Source organism: Hoplias malabaricus, chromosome 7 (assembly GCF_029633855.1).
Source record: "Hoplias malabaricus isolate fHopMal1 chromosome 7, fHopMal1.hap1, whole genome shotgun sequence".
Taxonomy (NCBI): Eukaryota; Metazoa; Chordata; class Actinopteri; order Characiformes; family Erythrinidae; genus Hoplias; species Hoplias malabaricus.
Window position 1 is genome coordinate 35,306,332 of NC_089806.1, and position 27,215 is coordinate 35,333,546.

Consider the following 27,215-nt stretch of genomic DNA (forward strand, 5'->3'; position numbering starts at 1 on the left):
GTAAGTCCTGACAGGGATTTTAATTCAGATTTTTTGAAGCAGCTAAAACAATATTTTTATTTTCATATTCATATTCATGATTCATATTTCATATTTTTTTAATTACTTGCTTTTGATAAAATTGTCACACATTCATCATTTTACTTCATTCATTTTTCAAAAATGTTGTTAGAAATTGTGAATGAGGTGTCTATTCGGACTGAATAGTGAAGACGATGCATCATTACACCTCTAGTGATCACTCAATACGACCAAATCCATTTAGGGTTATGACCTACAGTGTGTATGAGACATTTCACAGACAAAACCTCTTGATGCACATTCACATTCACATTCACTCACACACACACACACACGTCTTGTCTGCAGTACTTACGTTGCAGGTTGAGGACAGGTTAACAGTGGGACTGGATCCATCAGTCCACTCTGCTGTGTCTGAACTGGTGCTCAACTGCCTGCTCCTCTCATATTCCTTAAGCTACGGAGAATAACAGGTCAGAGAGATCCACCCACCCACCCACACCCATACACTCACACATATATTGGTACTACTATATCCCAGTAGTGAGATTTACCAGTTTAAAGACAAGGAACAAGGACAGCCCCCATTTAGAGGATAGATCTGCATTGGATCAGATATTTTAGGACAAAGAGCAAGAGGAAGTCAAGTAGCTATGTTACTACTACCAATATCACAACGTTAATTAGACATTTTCTGTTTCATCTGCCCTCCGCAGCTTTCCCTCCAGATGTTAAGGACTGAATTTTCTAATAAATTATTTAATATGGAAAACAAATATTTTATAATAAAAATGTTCAAATGTAAGTGGAGATAATTAACTGAGGTTAGAATGATTAAATACTTTTATAATGTGTCTACAATAATGATATATTGCTTATATTTGAATAGTGAACTAATGCATCACCTCAAATATTTACTCAGATTTGTCTTCATTTATTCAAACGCTTGCCATATTTTCTGGATTTACGTTATTATTACTACACTAACATGATCCATAAAAGTAGCAGACACATTCTCAACCAAGAAACTCCACCACAAACCACAGAAATACCAGATTAAAAACAGTTTAAACATTTCTTAAATAAAACAAGAGTCATCAGACACACCACACACTCTCACACCAACTCAGACATACACAGTCACACAACTAGCCTCCTGAAGCATATATGAACACCACTCTCCACAGAGGCTGGGCATTGATTCAGCGTTCAGAACCTCTCAGACAAATCAAAGAATATAGAAAGTAACTGGAGATATTCTCACAATTGAGAAGGAAAATCAAAAAGGAGGAAAATTTTCAGAGGAGAAGGAGAATCAATGTTTGCCTGGTGGAGTAAAGAAAACCAGTTCTAGAGTCTTCTATTAGGACAGTATCAGTGGGTCACTGTCAATCAGAGAGCAATCAATTAGGGGAGAGAGAGAGAGAGAGAGAGAGAGAGAGAGAGAGAGAAAAATGGGGGACTGGACAGGAAAAGTGGATTATATGGCTTCAGTGGTAAGTCTCACCTATTTACAGGAGAAGTCTGTAAATCTACCCCGTGCAAACTCAACCTCTGCTAATTGAAAATGATTAATTGCAGACCCTATTTCCACAGAACAGAGAAATTGACCACACCCATGATTCCCATTAGAGCCTCGTGCTACTGTGTGTGTGTATCAGTAACTGTTAGTCTGGGTGAGTAGGGTTAGTAAACAGGGACAGAGGTAGCTAAAGCTGCAGCTGAGGTCAGAACCAGAGCACACTGAGGGTAATATTGGAGTCTGGCCTTTACCCGTGCCAACGCCTCTTCCACCGTGATCATCTTCTCTTTGACCATCATCATCAGCTGGATTCGCTCTTCATCACTCATTGTGATTTCACTGGCCACATAGCCGACGTCCTCTCCTAGAGGGTAGGTAAAGGCATATTTCAATACACATTATTTACAGCATCTGACATTCAGTACAGTGTGCTGCCGTCAGTTCATTGCACTCAGTTTAAAAATATGAATATTGACCAAATTAATCAAATTATTATTTGATGGTGATATGTTCCTTGTTCCGCGGCATGTTGGTGCAGCAGGTAGTTTCGCAGTCACACAGCTCCAGGGACCTGGAGGTTGTAGGTTCGATTCCCACTCCAGGTGACTGTCTGTGAGGAGTGTGGTGTGTTCTCCCCGTGTCCGTGTGGGTTTCCTCCGGGTGCTCCGGTTTCCTCCCACAGTCCAAAAACACACGTTGGTAGGTGGATTGGCGACTCAAAAGTGTCGGTAGGTGTGAATGTGTGTGTGAGTGTGTGTGTTGCCCTGTGAAGGACTGGCGCCCCCTCCAGGGTGTATTCCCGCCTTGCGCCCAATGATTCCAGGTAGACTCTGGACCCACCACAACCCTGAACTGGATAAGCGCTTACAGATAATGAATGAATGAATAATAATACGTACAAAAGTTTACCAAACATTTCCAGCTATGTGGAGTATTTTTGACTCTCGTTACCTTTGGAAGTTTGCCGTGTGATCCCTTTCTGTGACTTTCTAAAGTTCTGCCAGAAGGATTTGTTTTTCTTCTTGTTGTCCCATTTCCCTGTGAGAAGACGTACAAGAGGTAAATTGAAGGTTAGTAAAAGCATGCAGTCATGTAAACAAGTGTACGTACACACACACACACACAGAGAGAGAGAGAGCCTGGAAAGTGCTCACCTGAGCCATCCTCAGAGTTAGACTTGTGTAGAGAGATCCTGAGGAGAAAAAAAAAAGAAAATCCATCAGTGCAGGCTTAGAGTGCCCAACATTGTGTGTGTGTGTGTGTTGCATGCATGAGACAAAGAGATAGAGAAAAACAGAGAGAGAGAGAGCAACATCAGCAAACTTTGCAGAAAATAATATTATCTACAGTATTAAATCTGTGTCTTAAATTAATTATATATTATTTAAACTTGGACACGCTGAACAAAACCTACACTAGACGAAACTAAACCAACATCCAGCTGATGAGCCGCAGAAGGACAGAATCCTGGAGCCAAGGTATTAAACATGTATTGACCAGGCATGGTCTGAGTTAAGACTATAAATGCTTTGTCTCTGAGTATTTCTACCCTGCAATAAACTCTGCAGTCACTTCCCTCTGTCTGCACTTTCACAGTTCTAAAGCACACCACCAGGGGGTACTGCAGCTCTGCTGAGGCTTCAAAAGGCAGGCTCCCGAGGTTCGCGAGGCACCAGCAAGAAGATCCTGAGACCAGACGATGAGGAGGAGCCAGTAAGACAGACACTGCCTGTTTACATCCAGTCTCTGAAACTCAGGCGGCACACTGCTAATCGAGCACACCACAGTAAAAAGGAAGAGCACAAATACTCTTTGAAACAGTCCAAAGACGAGTAAAAACCAAATGGGATGCAATCCACCAGCTCGCCAACCACACATGAAACCGTCTTCATTTTCAACTCATTCTCTCTCTCTCTCTCTCCCTCTCTCTCATCCAAATGCAAAGCTGCCTGTGCTCCCAGCTGAGAAACAAAACCCAGAAATATGTGCATAATCTAGAGCAATAGTTCCCTTTTGTGCATTGCTAGAAGAATAGAACACTTTTTTTCTGTCGTTTCTATAAAACCAGACTGCTCATATTTTTTCTCTATTTTCATCATAATTAAGTAGTCAAAAATAAAGTAAATAGTAAATAAAGTGATACAGACGTTTGATGTAAAAATGCTCTATTTTTGATAATAGATTTGGCCGTAGAACATATTTAATACGCAACAAAATTTTAAAATTATTACATATAATTAGGTTCACGGCTCATTTTGGAGGGAGAAGATGATCGCCTGGTTCCCACCATTATAAAGAAATATGGTACGGTTTTTACAGTGCCACATTTTACAGCAAACCACACTGAAAAACATTGCTCCCGTCACTGCTATTGAATTATGTAAAACTGTAAACACCATTATGACTCCACTTAATACTTTCCATGTCGAATAGGAAAGATGGAAAGTTTTAGATGGAAAACCTGATGGGGATGCTGTGACTTAAATGACTTCATTTATTAAAGGGGGGGTGCATTATTATAATTAGATCCAATTAAAAAAGTGATACACTTCTAGTTCTAGTTTGTGACATCACAGCTACTGCTACTGTACTCTCATTATCAGTGAGGAAAGGTTGTGTCACAGCTGGGAGTGCATCAAGTGCAAATGTAAGAAACATCCCACAAGCTGAAACATCAAAACACTGCTGAGCACTGCGGATTGCTGAGGAAAACTGCTTTTAATGTGTGTTCTACAAAAGTCATGTGAAGTGTGGGTTGTGGTTCCCAAGTGGGTGGATTTTCTCTCATCCTTGGAGCAATAAAATCAATCTTTAACAGGGTGTGCTGTAACGTGAACACGCACATGGAAGTGCACATGCAAACACCGAGCCGATTTTCTAAGCTTTGATTCTGCGCTTAGATTTACATAGCTTACAATTTATCATGTCAGCTACGTACAGCACTCTTTGTCCTACCATCTACGTGTGTGTGTGTGTGTGTGTGTGTGTGTGTGTGTGTGTGTGTGTGTGTGTGTAGGGTAGTGACGTCTAAACCACATGTCTCACATACATTCAGAAATTCTTTCTGCACACATCTCTGCTAAAACGTTCACAACCACACACAGATATGGAGAGGACCAAGCACAGACCTAAACACTATTGTACAATCCTCATTCATTTATTTACCAGCAGTGTATGCAGTAAAGAAAACAGACTTCTCTGGGCTAAAGATTTAAAAATAAAGTTTTTAAGCTCATGGTATGGGGTGCATTTTACCCTCAGAGTGGGCAGTAATGAGAAATATGAGTGGAACTAATCTTGAGGTGCCTTCAGAGCGATGTCTTTTCCTAGGAAGTCCATGGTTATTTCAGCAATGCAATGCTAGGCCTCATTCTACAAATGCTACGTCAGTGTCAGTCAGTCATCTTGTTCCCAAATAATTAAAAATTGTAAAAAAAAAAAAAAAACCTGTAAACCATATCTTTATCAAAACATTACATTGCCGTCATAATTCTAAATTTGTTAATAATTACCACATGCAAAGAAGTTGGTCAATGAAAGTCTTTGTAAATTTGTGAGTGAAATTAAGATTCAAAGGATTATTAAAAAATCACAGGTGTTTTTACTGAATTTTACACAAAAAAATCCCAAATATCTTAAGACACAGGGTTTGTATTACATCTTCATTAAAAGCAACATGCCAACATTTTGTGCACTGTTCTGTGTGTTCACTGCCACCAAGAGGTTAAATTTAGAAGTGTAATTTCCTTATATGTGGTACGATCATAATAAGAGCATTTCCAGATTGGATTCTGGTTGGGTCTGGGTTTCTGTCATAGGGTAAAATAGTTCATGTATACAGGTCACATACATCTACTCAGCAAAATAAACAGGCTGAAGCCTTGCCCTTAACCTGCCTCCTTTATAAATCGTAATTTAATAAATATCAATAGATACATCAACTGATTAATAATAATCCAAGAGTTCCTGGAAGGGATGGAGTCCATAATTTGTGGCTGCACCTGACTGAAGTCCTCATTTAATGGGCAGTGTTAATAAGGATGTCAGAGCACAGAAACCATCAAACTGAGCTGGACACTGGCCTCCAGGACCAACTCGGGCAGCCCAGCTTTAATGTTTTCTATCAAAACAGTGCTGCCATGGCAACATAATGATATGATAATAGAGGAGGCCCCACATTTCAGTCATGCTTTCTCTGTTTCTTTTCTATATTCACACCCCCCCATACTCTCACACACGGGGTGCATCCATTGAAAGGGCCCCTACTGAAAAGCAGCTCAATAAATTAGCCTCCATTCAGAAACTTTACTCTTTACACAGCCATCTATACATTCACATGGCATTTCAGCACACTGTATATAGAGAATGTGTGTGTGTGCTGAGATGTGACTGCACTGCCTGATAACTTTGTTAAGGCATTCTAATTGATCCTTGGGGAATGTTATTATGTTTTTATTGCTTTCATAATGTTTTTAAATATTCATTTTTAAAAGGAACACTAGTCAAGATTCTGTATTTTTGCTCCTGGGCTCCCCCTACAGGGGAAGAGTTGAGAGAGATTTCCTCTACCTTCCTCCAAAAGTAACATAGTGTAGTTTCTGCAGTGCCTAGATAATTCTACCTAGTGTTCCTTTAAGTATCACTCCTGAGCATTGTACACTACAGGACTACAGCATGCGAAGGTGCTAATCTAACCTCCATGAATGATCGATTGCCTAAGGAAGCTTTTGCTCTAAACTCTGCCAGATGAGGTCAGAATCAGCATTTATTAATTAACTGGAAGACAAGTGCCTCTAAATGGGTTTCATCATGGGTGAAATCCTATGAATTGCATGAGCTGTAGAGCACAGTAAATGACAAAAGAGATGACTTATTTGAGGAGGAAGCGGGCTGATTTCCGCTTTCCTGTCACCAAAAGTGCTGATAGGACAGATCCCAAAATGCACCTGGTGTCCTGTGACAGAGGGATTTACAGTCATCCACCTGGTCTATGAGATTAGAACATGCATACAGCTTTGTGTGTGTACGTGAGAGGTGCCCAAGGGAACTGCTAGGAGAAAGCCCTACAGTAAAGGTCAGGGGTAAAGGGAGGTGGCGGGATTTCCTTGAAATCACCCCTCCACCCAGCGCACATTTAGTCACTTTTTCAGCTACCACACCATGTACTAAATTAAACTCATTACTAAGTAAAATTACATTAATCAAACAGCACTGTGCTCATACATTTGTTTAAAAAAATGTAATACATTTGAGTAGTTTCCCAAATAAACATGGTTTACTTTAGATTTGAAAAGATGGGTTTGAAGTTGAGTTTTTTTTTGTGTGTAGTTATTAATCAGTGGCTAATAACTGATGGTTATCAATCAAAAATGTACTAACGTTTCCTACTCAATCTAAAGGCTACTAGCAAAGAGGAATATCCTTACCGTAACAAGATAGTAAAGACATGTAACTGCACAAACATATACAGAGGAAACTTTCTCACTCCGTCATCACCTCTGTGAACACCCAAAATGCACAGCACTGTGGGAGCAGGAGCCACTTCCATGTAGCCACTTGTACAGGAGGTCTGGGAAATCTCAAAACGACTCACTTGCCCGGTGTGAGACCAAGAGTGTGACCAGTGCTTCTGAAGCTGTCTTCTATTATTAGTAGCTACTAATACCAGCCACTTAGGTTATAGCTCATTGTATGATACCAAGTTTTTCCACATTGTAAACGTCATCAATAATTCGCACATGGGCTGAACGTGGCAAGTCACTCAGCCTTGATAAAGGCCATGTGAACCGTGAAGAGAGCCCAGACTTCCAACAGGAACAAAATGATGTCCCTGCAGGACACAGATGTGTGTAAAAGAGACATGTCAGTGCCATATGCTTCACATTAGGCTTGTTTTCTCTGTAAATCTTTCTTGATGACTGTGGCATAAAAAGTCTCCCCTGGCACGTGGCCTACATGTGATCCACCCAGCCGCAGGGGAAAATCACATCATCACGGGTAAAGTACAAAGTAAAGGCCTTCAGATTATTTCTAAGAGCACACTTAAAGAGTTTCAGTACTCAAGACATTCACTGCACTGCACCACCTCTTCCCAACCTACAAATTCCATTGTCGAGCTAATAAAGCTCCAGAAAGAGCACAGAGCCTCAAACAATGTGTTGTTGAGCAGTGGAGCTGGGTCATTTGCAGCATGTTATGTAAATAAATGAAAGAAATAAAAACAGGAAAATACTGTGCGTGGGTTTTCTGGGGCTGTGATCACGGCAACACAAGGTGCTTTTTTTTTGCTTTTCTCCGCTGTTTTCGCTGTTCACAAGCTCAGAAACTCAGAACTCAGCATCATTTACACACACATATAATATTTCACTCTGATCTGACCCTGCTGTAAATAGTGGATATACCAAGATTTGGATCTGGCTCTGAATTCAGCCACAGCGACACTGGAACCGAATAACACACCAATTTCCCCTGCTTATGGTGTTAGTTCCTATAAAGTTGGTGGTAACGTATGGGGCCACTTCACTGGATAGCGGCAAGGTTCTATGAATCTTGAAATGGAGTCCTTTGGTGGAAAAAAGTGAGTGTATTTCCGTCCCTGATTTAAATATCTAGACCTGAGTACTGAAAATTCAATACATTTTATGGTACTCGCATTTAGGTAGAATTTTAATACCAAGAGTACTTATATATTACATACAATTCTGTATCCTAAATTTGTTCACAAAGTATGGATAATGGTTTCAACACTGAAAAAGCAGCAATTAAAGATTTCCATGCTCTACTTTTAACACAATAACTCAATATAATGCATTAGGTAATAGCTATTTCTGACTAACTTCCTCATGATCAGTTCACTCTATACTCCACTTGAGTCATACAGTGGCCTCCCCTCTCTCCCTTTTCTCTCTAATCAGTGCACTCCATCTTAAACATCTAAGAACAATTGGAGGAAGGAAGGAAGCCTGAAAGCACCTACATTGTTAGATGTGGAGAAATCAAACAAGTGTTTGTACAATCACATAACACATGCTGCTTTGCACACATACACATGCACACAGAGGACATGCAGAGTCAACCGTACTCGGGTATATCTACGCCTTGGCAGTAAAAGTAATGACTACAAAATTTGCTTGGGATCTACTTCATTGGGAACATTTACTGAACATATCCTTCTACTGGGTACTAGCCTCATATCTCTCAGCACCAAAACTGGGTGAAGGGTTTTTTGAGTTGTACGTCTCAGCGCAGCCTGAAAGAGCACACCGCCACGGGTTCATGATGAAATCTAGTTTCTGAGAAAGTAAAGTTCAGTGACTGGTGCTGGAGGAACAGAAACGTTCTAAAATAAGAGCAGTTCTAAACCTGGCCACCTACATTTAGATCAGTAAGCTAACGGACTAAACAACACAGCACAGACTTTCGTCCCAGTGAACTGAGGCTCAAATCGCACACGAACGTCTGTCCTCTGTCTTTAAGCCATGTTTTTTCAGAGCATGACATCACCAGTCAATGAGCTCCTAAAGCGCCCCCTCTCTGTGGCTCTGCCAAATTCCTGAGCATTTAGAAATGTACTGACAGACACAGAACAGACGTTCTGTCGCAATTTTAAGATACTATCCTCATTTCAAGACACCGTCCACATTTTTCTATATGGTGTTACTGCTATACGACTCAACCCTAGTTCCCACTTATTGTTCTTCTGAATAATGTTGAAAAATTAGTGTGTACACAGCAGTTTTTTAAGAAACTTGTGTTACTGATCTACAGAGTATCAAAATATTAAAAAAAAATATGCTCAAAAATATCTAGCTAACAGCTACAAATACAAACATAAACTGTGCAGCAACTGATGAGCTATTGTCTTTAACTGGACAGTAAGCAGAGTGTGATTTAAAACCAGTGACGCTGCTGTATTCTGAAACAGTTAAATATGTGATACATTCTACAAAGTCCTAATAATCACCGTAAACACCAAGTCCTGTTTCTCTAAGGCTTTTGCTTCCAGTGCATTTTGTGTACAATATATGTGTGTTTTTAGAAATATATGGTGCACCTACTTCCTCTCTGTTTCTGGAGTGGACACCTCACTGCTGAAGCCCAGCGACTCCTGTGGAGAGAAATGGTACTGCATTTACAAAAAATAAATAAATAAAAACAAGGCCAAATTTACCTCAGTAACTGTCTAAATAATCAAATACAAGATATTTCTCCACTATCTGCTTAAATTAACACTGAATGCCCACATTTGTTCATTTCATTTTAATTTCTTTAACATTGTGAATTCAAAAATGCCCCCAAACATATACAGAACAGTTCATTAACATAGTGGAAGTGTCAGCTAATATGTGGTTGCTGAAATGAAGTGTAATGTGGGCACACCTGGATTTCAGAGCGTAGAGATATGGAGCTGGAGTCTGCTTTTTCCTGCAAAAAAAAACAAAAAAAAAGATGTCAGACATCCACATTGTACATGTTATCACACATCTTTTCATAAACAAAACCACACCCTCACACATGCACTGCACCCCATTCCACGTTGCAGTAAATCTTGATGGACCTGTAAAGTTGCGTGTGAAATATGAAGGGTTTGATAATGTAAGACCTCATTACCCCAGTCAACAAAACCTACTGGAACAGCCACATAACTGCACCTGCTGACAAATACACAGGGCTTCAAATGTTCGGGTGTCAAAAATGCAATGAACCAATGTTCAGAAGTGAGAGGAGGAGGGAGGGAGGGAGGGTGCGAGAGAGAGAGACTTGAGTTAGTGCAGATTAGAAAAAGCTGCTTGTTGCTGCTTTAACCGAACACAGGAATAATAATCCCTTTAAAGCTGCACACTCTCAAAGCCCTGTTTCCTTAAAACATAGAATTTACTTTTTAAATATTACAAAAAAAAACATGGACTGCAATACTTCAATAAGAGCAAATGAAAGTGTAATAAAGTCAAGTCTGTCTGATTATTTGGGAATGATTTAGGAATAAAACGTGAAAGAGAGGTTTAACCAAGTCAAAGCTTAAGCTGGTTCTCAAAATAAAAACAAGCTGTAAACCTTAATGAAGCTTTAACTGTTTAAATTCTGATTACACTGGGACTGTGTGTGTGTGTGTGTGTGTGTGTGTGCGCATGTTTACATGTCCTTGTAGCCTGTTATTTACTCCCATGTCCTCTACTTTAATAAAATGGTCACAGATGTGCTACATTCTTTCTGTCATTATGAACAACAAAACAGTCTCTGTTTATTTTGTGCTCACCATAAACTACACTGCAGGATTTAAAAGTGATGTCAGCTTGTGTCTGCACAGTGACAGCTTCACTCTAGGACATGAATAGATTGCCCTTATTGAGCCATAATGAGCCACAGTTGCCACTGTTGTATCAACTTGGTTTGACTAATTAAGGGCTTAGTAATTAGCTGAATCAGGTGTGTTACAAAAATTGTTCAGTGCTTTCTAGGAACCTGGAGGTTGTGGGTTCGAGTCCCGCTTCGGGTGACTGTCTGTGAGGAGTTTGGTGTGTTCTCCCTGTGTCCACGTGGGTTTCCTCCGGGTGACTGTCTGTGAGAAGTTTGGTGTGTTCTCCTTGTGTCTGCGTGGGTTTCCTCCAGGTGCTCCGGTTTCCTCCCACAGTCCAAAAACACACGTTGGTAGGTGGATTGGCGACTCAAAAGTGTCTGTAGGTGTGATTGTGTGAGTGAATGTGTCTGTGTTGCCCTGTGAAGGACTGGCGCCCCCTCCAGGGTGTATTCCTGCCTTGCGCCCAATGATTCCAGGTAGACTCTGGACCCACTGTGACCCTGAACTGGATAAGCGCTTACAGACAATGAATGAATAAATGAATGAAAGGCTCATCAGTGTGTCCTGTGCAAAAGTTTGGCTAACTAAGACACTGCAAAACCGTCATTTATACAGTTACACACTTTGATTGACAAAAGGCTTAATGAACCATCTGAATGTACTCCCTCTGAAAAAGCAGTTGAAACTCCATATAAGTAAAAACTAATTCTGCAAAGTAGGCTGCTGCTTGTGACCTTTTTTGAGGCACAGATTAGGTTTGTTTAGATAGCAGAGACTAACAAATTCCACCTGGATATGTTCATCTACTGCCTTGGAAATACTGTGTGTGTGTGTGTGTGTGAATGGACACTCGTGCATGTTTTACCAGTGGCCTCAGAAATTCAGGACGGCACTCTGGAAAATTTCAGTCTAGACCTTCACTTATCACAGCAGTTAGCATCAAACCCCTGTTCCTGCAAGCAAAGCATTTCCCTCAGAGGAAAAGATACACAAGTCATGATATGTGTGAGTGTGTGTGAGCATGTGTGTGTATTTTGTCTTTCTGCCACTCTGTTCTTCTGTGTTAGCTCTCAGTGGGTTTGTTGGTGCAGTCCGGAAGCTTCTGTGCAATAAATCAGAGTCTTTGCTGTAAACTTGTAGCCTGCCTGGACAGAATGTCCATGCAGGGAATTTAAAACACACACACACACACACACACACACACACACACACACACACACACACACAGACTTTCATGTTATATTTTCAACTGAGACTCTACTTGGTCAGTTATAACATCAGTGCCATGCCCACCTGGCGCACACACACACACACACACAAACACACACACACAGGGAGCTCAGTATAAATAAGTGTAAAAGTGTAATACTTCACTGAACAAACACAGGTCAGGCGTATATATGCTTATATAATGTAATGAAACCTGAAGTTGTCCCTGTGGAAATATTACCAAAATATGCCCAGAGAAACATATAATAATAAATTCAATGATGACTCTCATTTTGCCCATCATTGGTTCTCAAATAAGCCTGCTGATGCTGACCGCTTACGCACGACTGTGGGTCTGGCTGCTTCTCACTACACTGCATAACTGAATGAGTATCACACACTGATCACTGCACACACCACACACAAATACAGGCACTTCAACATTCATGAAGTGACAGTTGGACAGACTACGTAAAAAAGACAGCTTTCAGAGCACTCTGCTAGTAAACATAGCCTAAGGGGACAGACAGATAATGCACAGAGAAAGTGAGTGAGTGAGTGAGTGAGTGAGTGAGTGAGTGAGTGAGTGAGTGAAAGAGAGAGAGCAGAGTTTCATGAGACTGTTTAAAAGGCAATAAAAGCGCCCTGAAAAGAAATATGAAAAATATGAACTCTCGTGAAACATATAAATACATTGTTGGGTTTCCGCAACCAAACTAATAAAAAGATGAGAGCACAAATGCCTGATCTGAACGCTTCAGAAACACTGCAGTGGACGGAAATGAATAGCAATTTTCTCTCATTTTTAGCTGAGGAGACAGAAAGGCTGAAAGAGAAAAAGAGAGCAGGGGAAAGAAGGATGGAGGATGAAATATCACAGCAGCAGCAGTGGGCTGAATGAATAGACAGCGCGTGCACACACACAATGTCCGTCTGTATAAACAGACCACAGAGTGGGCTGTATGTGGATATGGCTTTGGTTAAATAAGGGATAGTCCAGGCTCCAAAAAACAGAGTCAGCAGAGACCGCAGGTGGGTGAGCAGGAAGGCCAGAAGAGCTAGACTTACCTGTGTGCCCAGTACTCATGACTAATCATTACCACACAAACACACACACACACACACACAGGTCAGGCTGGTAATGACAGTACTGTCAGTCCAAAAGCATCACTACTTTAACCCACTTCCCAGTTTTCCTAAACACACTGCCCAACGTGTCCTTGATTTCTTAATGAGTCACACTTGCCCTTTGCGCTGACCCACACAAGTGTTCCATGTAATTTCAAGCTACAATTGGTAAGCACCGGGCACACTGACCTCTAAAAGGGAGAATAGAGTCCCTGTCGTTGCTACTCTGGGCCCAGCACTGCAGAAACTGCACTATGTAACTTTGGAAAGAGGCTAGGAAACCACTGCCCTACCTCCTCTCCTTACTGATTTCAGGACAGTGCTTTAAAAGTGAATTACACTCTGCAACTGTAGGGGGCACTCAAGAGCATAAACAGCTAAAGCCTGCTCTACTTATTTTTCAGTGCTTGATCATTGTTAGTCCTCAATGTCCCCACACTACACAACCCTCCCTGGATGAAACACCACACACTTGTCGATCACACACACCGACAGATGGTTCCGCTCCTGGAAACCTAGCAGGAGTTCCTCATGAACTTCTACATCACAGGTGCAGGTGGGAGTCTCTCGCACTTTTGGGCTCTGTCTGAAAAAGACAACAGCAGAAACCTTGCACACTTGCTGCCTCAGAAGGTAGCATTTTGAAATGAAGGTGTTTGTGACTGAGTCACATTAAAGACAGCAATATTTTAAAACATTGTCAGGACATCGATACACTAAAGTTCTGTCGCCGGAATAATTACAACCTTATTAAATACTGACATGACTTGATGCCTTCAGAACACTGCCTCAGTAGACAGCATTCTGGTCATTTCAGACACAGATGTAAACAAACATGGCGGATGGTAGTGAAATATCCCAGCTTGTTGATAGTCTTTCAGGCATGACGCTAATGTCGCATTTCACATGTCCACCACAGTCGTAAATATTGAACATGCTTCATATTTACGATCCACACTCGGGGTGGCCCCAGCAGCACTGGGAGAAGATCGGAGGAGTAAAGATTGGATTATGGACTCCTTGGTTTACTATCACCCTTAAATCAGAAAACCTGCTTGATTCTCCTGTAGTGTGGGCCAGGCTTAATCGTACCTAGTGTTTCTTTAAGCATGTAAGGAGTGTAAAATATGCAGAAATGCATCAACAAAGTATGCAACTATTTTGGGGCCAAATGTCTTCTCAGAAAAAGTAGTTCTCAGGCTACTTTCAATTATAAAAACAAGAAACCTCCGTCAACCTGAACCAGTTTCAAACAGGAATCTACTCAACCTGCTGTGCCACGGGACACAACATGACAACACAACGTGCCTGAACATGAACTACAAGGACAACATGAAAGGGGAGAAGGAGCAAGAAAAACAAGCTCATGTGCAGATGATGACAAAAGAGAACTGTCTATGAAACACAGGTCTAAACAAACAATTAAAGCAAAAAACTATTAGAAGCCACTCCTAAGCTTTTTAAACATTTGTATATAAAACTCTCAGTGACACGACTGAATCACCCCATATTTAAATCCTGCCTATCTCAAAGAACATCTAGTGCATCTAGTGATTAAAGGGAAAGGCTGGATTGAGCTGTGGAGAATGAGCTGAAGCAGGAGGGCTGAAAGCTGAGGTATGGGGCAGTAATAGCTGGGATGGTGCACTGTGACCTGGGGCAGTCAGCAGGGCTCGTTCCTGCACGTCTGATGGCAGAGGCGACTTGAGCAACTACTGCTGCAATCACACTACAGGGTCATAGAGTAAAGAAATGGAAATGAGCCAATGCACATTACTATAGCTTGACTATAATCTACACTGAGGCCTTAACGTTGATGAAGCTAAAACAAAATGGAAGCCTGCAGCCACTGATAAACATGGTTTGACGCAGCTTGACATAAGTGTTGGATGATTAAGCATATATTTTATGCCAGTAATAAATCATATACATCATTTTCATTCTGTGTTTGTGTTATTGTAGCTCTAGTGCAAAACTAGAGCTACAACTAGAGATTGAAACATTTCAGGTAGTACTGCCTTCCCAGGCTACTAGCGGTGCAACGCAGGCAGCTCTACCAGTCTGCAGTGATATCAGAGGAACACTGCTGGACTTTATCAGTTAAAACTACATTAAATTAAGATAATTCTCTGGCTATCATAGTTTTTAAAGGAGAAAAAAAGGACATTTGTGGACATTTCTGCATTCATAACCCTCTGAAAAATCTCAGTTTGAAGGGTCATGTCAACCCTAACACTTCGCCCTACCCCTCTATCACAACAAGACTTGAGATGCCCTACCCCTAGGCAAAACGAAGGGCTGGGGTAAGGAGGGAAATGAGATCAGGTCATTGTTTTCCACAATTTTTGTTTACCTAAATTTATAGGAACATTTTACCAACGTTTAAAATATTAAAATCCCTGCACAATTTGGTGTGTTAAAATGATATACTCATCCCTGACCTTCAAATTCCTGTCTGTGACTGTAATCAGGCTCAGGTCTGGAGACAGTAAGGAATATAAATATTTCTCATATTGTCAGTTTACTGATGGTGTTTTCTGTGCTTATGAGGGCTATATCTTGACATGGATGAGCAAGGGACGCATGACTTCATCTCCCATTCGCCACGGCACTCTCTGTCACTGACAGCCAAGTGGTTTCAGCTTTTTTTACCCTGTGATGGAGCGATACACAGGGCAGGCGTGTATGAATGGAGACAGATGAAAAGAGAGATAGAAACAGGGGGGACATGGGCTGGTTTGTTGACTGTGCATGATGGAGATTAACTATACAGCCCTTTCTATTGACAGGATGTTTCCTTAAAGCCTTTATCATCACAACGCTCTTAAAACACACAGTGAGAGAGAGAGACACATTCCTTCAAGCACACACACACAGACACACGTTAACATTAATACATTTTACTGTTTATTTTATATAAATTATGTTAGTACCGTTGTAAATTATTACTCATTGTTTCCTCCATTCGTCTGTAACTGCTTATCCAGCTTATTAGGGGTTAGGTCCTCAAAGAACGGTTCATTAAGGAACTATTTGTAGTTCAATCGTTACTCATTGCTGTAAATAAATTAAATTAATTAATTTTTTAGGCATTTGTATTTTCTACTGTTTATATTTGTATTTTTAACTCAGCTGATTGAAATAAACCTATTTCACATTTGCACTTTATGTAGTAAAACGTACTGTAAAAACTGTGCCTGACAGATCCTAAAGATCTTGATGAATAAAAAAAAAACACTAGGTCAAAACCATTGTGAAGCTTCACTAACATGTAAACACAGAATAGAGCCTCTATTGGTGCTACTCTGGGCTCAGCGCTGCAGAAACTGCACTATGTAACTTTTGACGGAGGGCAGAACCTCCCTGCACCCCGAGACTCGATGTTAGGACAGTGCTGTAAAAGTGAAACACACTTTGCACAACTGTAGGGAAAAATTCCAAATCTAATATAGTGTTCCTTTAAATGATGAATCAGCTGAACATGGGAAAATTCCACTTCAGCATGGCGAATGAGGAATTGAAATAAACTAAATTTCAATTCAGGTTGTGAGTCTGAGGCATCTGAGAAAGTCTCTCATTGGCAGTAATAGAAAACTCTGGGCAGAGAAGTGAAAGTAGACCAGCACTGTGAACTAAATTGTGACTTCTCCTTTGAAAGTTAAAAGGCGAGCTCACATGCAATGCTGGAATTCCAGTGTCCAGTGTCCACAGAGGACTTGCCCTGCTCTGTGCACAGACGTATGTAGATTGTGTGCATGTTTTATGCTCTCTTCATCTACAGACTGAATGGGCATCGTCTCTCCTTCCCATGGGACAATGGTATTCAGTGTTGCCTCTGGTTACAGTGGACAACTTTTCACCCTCACTTCTTTGCTTGTGTATAGCCCTAAAGCCAGCCTGACCTCTGCTGCAAGGGTCACATGCCTAAAGGCTATAGGTCAGCTGCATACTTACTTTCATGGTGAGAAGAGTAGAGTAGAGAAGATAAGAGAAGAGACAAGGAGAGAAAAGAAGAGAAGAGACAAGAGAAAAGAAGCATAGAGAAGAGAAGAGACAAGAAGAGAAGTGAAGAGACAAGAAGAGAAGAGTAGAGAAGAGAAGAGAAAAGAAGTATAGAGAAGAAAAGAGACGAGAAAAGGAGTAGAAAAGAGAAGAGACAAGATGAGAAAAGAAGAGTAGAGAAGAGAAGAGAATTTAAGTCTGATGTGAGCAATCTTAATAAGCCCACAGAAAGGTCACATCTCTGAGGAGAGGTAGAAATATCAGCCCATTAGACTGGCATTTAAACAGGCAATAAACAAGGAAATAATCACCTGCTATTGGCCTTGAGGGAATTCAGCCATCCACCCACTCAGCAGCCACCTGTATTAAGGTACAACATGCCTTTCCTTCTGTCCTTTTTACATCTGTTCTTCAATGCCAAGTGCAGGTGACCACAGACGCCTCAAATGTCATTACAGTCCAATGTAAATATTAATCAAATATGCAAGAGGAAAACATTAGGGATGCAACTAAATGACAATTTTTGGCCAGAACTGTCCAAAGGCTGAAGACAAAACCCATTTTTTACAGGTTTTCAGTAATTTTGCCACTTTTTACAATTACATTTAAATAGGCTACATTTAGCACATTGTCCAATGAAAAACAAGTATCTCCAAAATACCTTGCTTTTCAAAGTAATCCAAATTGCAAACTACAATTTACAAATATGTATTGAACACTGGGCATTGGTAACATCCCAGCAGACATATCAACAAAGCTCTCCCTACCAACTGCCCCCCTGCCCACAGAATGCTACTGTGTGGGGCTGAGACATTGTTGTGTAGTGATCATATTTTTTTATCAAATTGTCACAGCACACCAAGGCTCCCGTCCATGTACCACCCTATGTACCACTAGAGTGAATATGATTAACACAAGAATTAAAACACAGCAGAATCCAGGTGCTACATTGTGAGTTGATTCTGAGATGGGGGGAGTAAACCCTAACACCATGCAGCGAGGGCATGAGTGAAGATGTCATCTCTGTCTTACTAAAGCATCTCAACGACCTCTATACTATGAATTTGGATGTGGTTTGGAATGCTGAATATTACACCATGAAGGCATTCTCTAATCAGGCAGCTCACTAGGAATTGGGACAAAAGTCACTAAAACATTCCTGTGCACTGTATTTCCTATGCATGCATCCATGGAAAAATAGTGAAAGACTGAAAGAGGGAGTTTTCCTGCTGTTTTAAGTCATTTAGCAGCCTTAATGTACCCAGTAAAGCCCCATCATTTGATCCAAACTCTCTGATTCTCGATTAGCCAAGTCTCCCCCTCGTCTGCAGCAAGTCCAGCTTAGGGCTTCCTCTCTTCGACATGGCACAACACCAAAGACACTAAAGACACAGATGACCTACTTCAGTGTCGCTCTACACAGGCCAAACAAAGATTGACTTCCTCTGTTACCACCAGCCTAGGGGCTGTTTGTTTTGGACACAGGCTGAAACTGAAGATGTTCATCTCACAGATGCAAAATGCTACAATGAGCTTTTAGTTTAAGTCCATGCTTTTCCTACATCTGAAATACTAGATCTACCCCAAGTCTAAAAGCTTCTACTAAAGCTAACTCAAAGCTGTACAGGGTACATTAAATCTGTATGCAGGAGTTGCAGACTGCATTCCCATGTTAAGTTGAACCACTTATAAATCAACAACACTGGGAAAAGATAAATCCACTCCTGCACTCAACACAAACCACATGGCAGCGTTCGAGTCTCGTCTTCACGCCGAGGGGGAAAAGTTCATTCCTTTGGTCATGGTGGGCAGCCAACGTAAGTTTCCACTATTAACTGGGAAACCCTTTTAAACGAGTCAGCATGGTAAAAGTACCACAGAAAAATGAATCATAGCGCACTAACAATAATACTGTTTGTTTATTTATTCTTTTTATTTATAAAGCTATCTGTAGCCTGACCATTGGTAACATCCAAATCACCACCTTTAAATCCTCTAAACCAAAACTCACATGTATGCTTGGACACAATATTATCCCCAAGAAAAGAACAAATCTATGCTTTTGTAGCACTTTTTCTTTATAGATCTCATCATGAATGCAGTGATCACCATTTTTAAACTACTTTATTTTTAGCTCACTTTTTTGTTGTTGAATAAAAAGACAGTTGTCATTTTCAATACTATGCAACAGTGGAGTTAAAATTATATCTTTAAAAAAAAAAAAAAAGTTTAAAAAACTGCTGTTACAACTTTTATTTTATTCTACGTCAGCATGTTTGTGAGAAACATGATCATTTTTTTACTTCTTAAGACTTTGTCATTAGTTCCTGTTAGTATTCAGCTAAAAAACACATGAAAAAAGCTTTAAAACTTATTGGTACACAGGGCTGAACGATATGGCCAAAACTGAAATCACAATATATTTCTTAAATTTGGTCGATACGATATAATCCAGCTATCGATATGAACAGTATAAAATCCACTGAAATTCTTTCAATAACAAACAAGAACCATGACATCACCATCAAACATAAACCTACTGGCTTTGTCAATATTAATATTCATTCATTATCTGTAACCCTTATCCAGTTCAGGGTCGCGGTGGGTCCAGAGCCTACCTGGAATCATTGGGCGCAAGGCGGGAATACACCCTGGAGGGGGCGCCAGTCCTTCACAGGGCCACACACACTCACACCTACGGACACTTTTGAGTCACCAATCCACCTACCAACGTGTGTTTTTGGACTGTGGGAGGAAACCGGAGCACCCGGAGGAAACCCACACAGACACAGGGAGAACACACCAACTCCTCACAGACAGTCACCCGGAGCAGGACTCGAACCCACAACTTCCAGGTCCCTGGAGCTGTGTGACTGCGACACTACCTGCTGCACCACTGTGCCGCCCCAATATTAATATTTTAAAACTAAATTTTAAACTGAGTGCATTGAACTAACGACAGTGCCCTGTGATGAACGTCATTCAGTGATAGATTTAGTAAATAAAGTATACTGAAATATTAAAAATGAGTTTAAAAATCATATCCTTGCTATTGAAACATTCCATATTGCGATATATATTGATACTGAATTATTGTCCAGCCCCATCTGTACTCCTAATATTTTTTCTGTGATATCCACATCTGTCAGGTTGAACACGTGTATTTGACTTATTGTAATGTGACAAAAAAAAATTACAATATTCCATATCAATGAGTGAGAGTATAAGACAAGGGACACGTGACTCTTGTTATGAAAGGCTCTCGAACACCTGAGGGGGAAAAAAACAAAGAGACTAATAAATAACTAAATAAAAACATGTTATGAAAGCTTATCTAACACAGCTCGGCCTCAGCTGGGTCAGCCACCACAGCTGAGCAAGAGCATTAGAATGTTTTCTTTCATTCTCACTTCATGTTTTTCTCTTCGCTTCTTTTAGAGGGAAAAAAAATACCATTGCTTGGCTATGCCAGCACCAGCTGCATGTTTTAATAAGTCCGTCCGTTTCTTAGCAACCCCTGGGGTGGCCCACTAGCCTACATCCTCGGCACAGAGGCTGAGAACACAGGCACTTTGAGTGCGAGAAGTCATGGCGTCTTCAAAAAACACAAAGTAAACAAAAACAAAGAAAGCCCAGCTAGAGGCCTAGTCCTTGTGGAGAGAAACCCTGCAGACAATCCAAACAGAGAGAGAGAGGGAGGGAGAGAGAGAGAGAGAGAGAGAGACTTTTGAACGTTCTTGGACAGTTCTTTAAGATGTGATGTGATCATAGGTCTGCAGAGGCCGTTATAAATAAATAATATATAAAGAACTAAAGCTAAGGAAAAATGCTGTGGTTTCCTGCCATTTCCATATCCAGGGACAGACAGGGATCTAAGGCCAAGCTGGCCATACTTGGTTAATGCTCAGCTGTGCAGCTATAAAGACACAAGGCAACCAGGTTAAGCAGTGCTAATAGATATAACATTCTTCATAATTAGAAAACAGGAAAATATTAAAACATGTGCTTGTGTATCTAGGTCAGCTGCACTGGTTGTTTTCCCATTTCAATATGTATGTTATACAAAGAGGACTGCCATGCTGCACTAGGCACAGTACCAGGCTATTCACAGCTGAACTCAATAGTAACAGAGACAATAACCCCTTCTCTTTTGAACTACTGCCTTTTCATTAGATAGAAGTCTGACAAAATCTAGAAAAGCATGTTGCAACATAGACTTGGCGTCAGTAACAAAGCTTAAGTGGTATGCATTTGATTGTGTTAATGGTTTCCAGACAAACTGTTTGAATTTTACAAGCTTTCATGTAGGGCTTCTCAGGTTAATTAAGATTTCATGTACTTGGATGTACATCAGCAACTACTGTCTGTTCATTAACAACTATTCCAGGTTTAACAAGTACAGAACATACTGGTAGGCCACTTTAATCAGGGCTCAGCAAGGAAACATAAAAAATCATAAAAAATTAATATCAATATCTGTTTGTTCAGTGTACTGACAGTTTGTGACAGAGTGAACTCACCATTTCTAATTCCTGAGAAACCTGGCGCTTGCGAAGCTCCTCCATGCGCTCACTGACGTCACTGAAGCATGTGTTGTAGTATTCTGAGTATTCCTGGGCCAAATCATCTATATTACCCAGAGAGCCATCCTGTTCACAGACAGAAAGAAAGTGATGCAAATGATTAGAGCAAATAAGGCACATACTCAGAGGAAAGTATTACAAGTGGTTGAATTAAAAGTCTGATTGTAAAGTTCCCAGTCATTCATTCATTCATTATCTGTAACCCTTATCCAGTTCAGGGTCGCAGTGGGTCCAGAGCCTACCTGGAATCATTGGGTACAAGGCGGGAATACACCCTGGAGGGGGCTCCAGTCCTTCACTGGGCGACACACACACACACCTACGGACACTTTTGAGTCGCCAATCCACCTACCAATGTGTGTTTTTTGGACTGTGGGAGGAAACCGGAGCACCAGGAGGAAACCCACGCAGACACAGGGAGAACACACCACACTCCCCACAGACAGTCACCCGGAAGAAAACCCACGCGGACACAGAGAGAACAGACAGTCACCCGGAGTGAGAATCGAACCCACAACCTCCAGGCCCCTGGAGCTGTGTGACTGCGACACTACCTGCTGCACCAATATCTGGAGAAACAATATCTGGACTGTGGATAGACCTCAGGACGTTGAAAAGCTTGAAAAGTGGTGAGGATATTGTTCTATTCCAACTCTATAAATAGATAATATCAACTTATATTTGCTATTTCATATGTATTCATTAACTTAAGGTGGAACTGACTGCAGATCTGGGACTACATGAAAGTAAACACACACTGAAAAGTGCTAAAAAACTCAAGCTACAAATGAGTTTCTGTGATAATTCAAACAATATGTAAAAAGTACAGCTCAAACAGTTTGGCTGGTTTCTTATTCCAATATATCCTTCCACCTTAAAAGGGGCGGAGCTCCTGAATGAACATGAACAGTAGTTCTCTAGAATGTTCTACATTACCTTTAAGTGGAGGAGATGGGTCTCCACATTTCTGAAGTTCGGTTTTAGAAGCTTTACTTATTTATTAAACTCAGTACAGCGGCCAGTCTATTGTAACTCAGTAGCTTCTTAATGCTCTACTAACTTTGTTTTACACTTTCAGCTTCTTGACATATCCACATCCTTTCTGGCCCATGTATGATAAACACATATAACATTGTCTCTGACTTTCTCTCAGTACTGTATTGATGGCATTTCATAGGAAATCTACATTTTTGGTACACCACCCAAATCTAAATACAGCTGTTACATTCTAATTTTCTGATTAATGTGCAACACAAACTAGGCTCTTAGACAAATTCCATTAAAGCCTTGTCATAGATTCATGACTTTAATTACAACTATGGGGCCAGCCGACATGTGCTGAGCAAAGGAGCTTGCACAGAAAACACAAACATACCCTCTAATTAAAACACTGCTCTGCATGTCAGCTGCTACAGAGGGAACACAGTCGGTGGGTGTTCTCATTCTTCAGCTCGTATATGTATTGTGCAGGCTCTTGTCTCTTACTGGAGTAACACGGCCATTGTTCATTCCTATGAGATTGTCTTCATGTTCGCTGTAGATATAGTAAGTTCATTGCAATCAGGCTGAGAGCAGTTTTGTGTCATGAACTGGGTTATTCTCTTAGTGACAGAGAGAGAGATTCAGCCTTAAATTCAAAAGCAGACACACACCCACACCAGCACAATGACCCATCCTGACCCTTACAGCTGTCTGGTGCTGCCTGCCTATGACCTCAGCAAGAGGACTTGTGATTTAGTGTGTGTGTGTGTGTAAATGACTAGGGCTATGTTCAAAATAGTGATAGTAATAATTGCTGTTGTCTGGTTTGTTTACATTCAGAAGCTCTGCTTATTTTAAGGTAGAACAATATCTTTGAAGGGGAAAAAAAGGAATGCTGATTGTACGTGGTTTACGTTGAACTTCTCTGTAAGGTTTTATTCACAATTTGAATTACCACAGATATTCATTTGTAACTTAAGCTAGTTTTATAGCAGTTTCTGTCTGTTAGCTAATTTTCATGCTGTTAGCGCTCTCCCAACTTTGGAGTCAGTTCCATTTACAGCAAAAATAAATCAATATTATCCACCTATGGAGCAGAAATAGAGCAAGATCCCAGTTCTTGGGGTCTCTGAGGCTTTGTAAACACATAAGACTGGTTTGTAGCTTGAAAACTGATTGGAGAGCAGGCAAATGGTGAGGAAACATCCTCAGAATTTTATAAAAAGAGCAATGACAACACAATGTTACACTCTTCAGCAGTGACACACGAGCTTCAGGTCACAATGCCAAACATCAGCTAGAGAGATTTTAGATGCACACAATAAATACACTTCCCTGGGTTCCTGTCCACCTACTTTCTGCACATGGAAGTGTGTCTGACTTTTACTCTAATTAGAACTACTCACTGTTCACCTGCCTCACACTACACTTAATTAAAACAGCTCTTAACACACACATAATTTGATGTTACAGACTACTATACACTCATTGCAACTCTTAGTTGATACACTGCTCTTTGTTGTTGTTTTGTCCCAGGGTTGAACAGAGAAGAACATGCCCCACTTTTTACTCTTTGTTCCTTTTCTTTCATGTTCTCAGGGAGTTTTTTTCTTGCCTTAGTCACTTCTGCATGCCTATTTGAGGCTAATGTTGCATTCTATTTGAACTCAGATGTCTGATTTTTCAAGTTTCACGTGGGACATTTCAACTGGAATGGCCTCACAACTCTGATTTCCCACTCAGAAAAATGAGGGGAACTCACCAACCCCGAGTTTAGAATCCAATATGGCTGCCCGCGTATCAACAGTGTGTAAAAGTAGTAGACAATTTTAATGATTCTATCTATTAGTGCCTCATTAAATCAGTATTGTTTAACTGCTGTATGTATATGGGTTTCCATGGTATTTGGATGCATAAAATATCGCATAATGACCCGTTATCAATTGGTATTGCTAACAGCGCTAACAAGAAAAAAGCTAACAATGAAAACCTAGGGTATATGATTTTCTGAATGTTAACCAGAACAGGGGCTTCATTCCCTTTGAAATCTGATGTTGGTATTTCCGAGTTCCAAGTAGGATATTTCCTCTATGAAAGTCGGGGAAGCCTCACAAGCCCCAAGTTCATGATCCAAGGTGGCTGCAGGCATATCAACAATGTGTAAAAACAGCAGAATATACAAATTATTAGCTCTACAATGTGTTGTAAACACTGTACTGTCCAACTGTTGTATGACAATGTGTTTCCACTGTGTTTAAGTGCGTAAAATAATGCATAAGGCGCTGTTATCAACTGGAATCGCTAACAATGCTAACAATGAAAACATAGGGCTTTCTGAATGTTTAACTGGAACATTGTCAACTCAGGTGTGACGTCATTACCAGCACTGACATCCATCTTCCGAGATAAATAGAAAGGAGCAAGTCCTAGAATTCTTTCAAGCTGCTTTGTGATATTTCCAGTCATGAGGGCTCTATAAGAATATATTAAACTGAATTGATTTGAAAGTATTAAGGCCCCCTGCATTAGGATGTGGAGCAGTGGAACTGTGTTCTTTTGAGTAATGAAGCTCCATCCAATGTATATAAAATGAGTTGGCATGCCATACATAATGCAAAATTAATTTTCCAACATCAGACCTCATTAACATTTACATGACTGAATACAATTAAGTCTTCCCAGCTATGGGAATTGGTATATAATATTTTGTACCTTGTCATCAAACTGGGACACTTGACATGTTTTGTTTCATTAAGTTGCTGCCAATACCCAACTCTATCTATGACAAGCTGTGATTGTCTGTGTCTTACGCTATCAGCTCATTAACAGACACACTGAGAGGACAATAAAAGCCTAATGTTAATAATGCTGAAAAGACAAAGGAGGGGGAGTTAAATATAGACCTCTAACAGTATCAGTAGATCTAATGCCATGTCTTCCATTCAAGAAAAGAAATACCATCTTTTCCCTGGGCAGGCCTCGAACCTCTGCACATTCCAGATGGCCTTTAAAGTCCAACGTGCCGAAAAGTCAAACAGAAATGCCTTCTTCCTGCCCGGCAATGGCTCTGCCAAACACACATCCTGTGATTGTGTGTATGAGCCAGCGGTAGGAAATCAAGGGCCTCACACATCCCATCACAAAGAGTCTGTGCTGAATTTCTTACGGCTTAAAGACAGCCGGTGAGGTGTGGATATGGAGCGGCACCTTACTGATATGAATCAGAACTTTAGCCACTGGATATGGGTGGGACACACTTTATCCTGCAGTAGGAGATGGTGAGATATTACAACTAATAAGGGTTTCCACAAAGCTGAATCCATAAAATTATAGAAATAGGCTGGAAAAAGGGCCAAATGAGACCATTAAAACATAAATGTAGTGAGAAATAACACTGCTCTCTAAACAATAGCCAAGGGTCTGATTGCCAGTGTGGGCAGAAATTCCACACTATACCAATAAAAGTCCAAGGACAAGACTTAATTACCTCTATATCTCTATAACACTAATAGAACTGTAAGCAGAGCTGGACGATATCGTCAAATTTTTATATCACAATATATTTCTTCATGTCTGGTTTACAATATAACTCCAATATCAATATGAACAATATAAAAATGTCCATAAATGATGACAGTACCTTCAAACAACTACTAAACCCCTTCTTTAAAATGACTAACTACTATTTAATAACAATTCTCCAGCTTACAGCATGTACATTATTTCACACTTAATTTGGCAGAGTAATCATCTGTTCCCAAGCCACAAAAAATTATAACTGAGAGAGTTTAGAACTGAGAAAAGAGCTTAACGTGTATAAAATACTGATGCTGCTGTTTTAGAATTTCATGAAATGTTAACAAACTCTCTCACATTAAAAATGTCCATCCCAAAGACATGTCACATCTGTTCCACATTCAGGTGTGGCAGTGGAATGAGGAGGAGGGAGCTGCCACCACTGCTGAAAATAAAATCCTAGAAGAAACACTAAACTGACAGCGACACCCTAAAATGAATGTCAGTCAGTGACAGACACTATAAACAATGTATATTGAAATATCAGAAATGTGTTTAACAAATCATATCATGATAGTTTTATCACAATAATTATTGATATTGAATTACTGTCCAGCCCTAATTGTCTCTGAATAGAAGTGACTGCCAGATGATGCATGTGTTTTATTTATTTATTTTCATTTTATCGTACAAAACGCTGTGTTAAAATGTTCTAACACTGGGATTTTGATAAATCAGCATATAAAGGTTTAGTTTAGAGATTGTTTATTAACTGTCTGGAATGGGTTACTTGGCTGAGAACTAAAGATTAACTTCGAAACCTGTTCTGCCAAAACTACACTCACAACAAACAACAGAAGCTTTTTATTCAGCTCCAAGTTATTTCCAAGAAGCAAGACTATTAACTTCAGGCTGAAGCATTAATGAAGCTGCGTGAATAACACTGAATCAATGA

The 27,215-nt window shown here is 40.4% G+C and overlaps 1 protein-coding gene across 2 annotated transcripts in view; it reads right to left on the minus strand.

Moving 5' to 3' along the window:
- sash1a (SAM and SH3 domain containing 1a) overlaps window positions 1-27,215 on the minus strand; it is a 305,138-nt gene that overhangs the window by 25,900 nt on the left and 252,023 nt on the right. For both annotated transcript variants that reach the window (XM_066677649.1, XM_066677650.1), the window contains exons 2-8: window positions 21,701-21,829; window positions 9,923-9,967; window positions 9,601-9,650; window positions 2,698-2,735; window positions 2,495-2,581; window positions 1,795-1,907; window positions 377-478 (exon numbers count right to left, since the gene is read on the minus strand). In XM_066677649.1, the coding sequence (XP_066533746.1) occupies window positions 377-478; window positions 1,795-1,907; window positions 2,495-2,581; window positions 2,698-2,735; window positions 9,601-9,650; window positions 9,923-9,967; window positions 21,701-21,829 (564 nt within the window). The remainder of the gene's footprint in view (window positions 1-376; window positions 479-1,794; window positions 1,908-2,494; window positions 2,582-2,697; window positions 2,736-9,600; window positions 9,651-9,922; window positions 9,968-21,700; window positions 21,830-27,215) is intronic.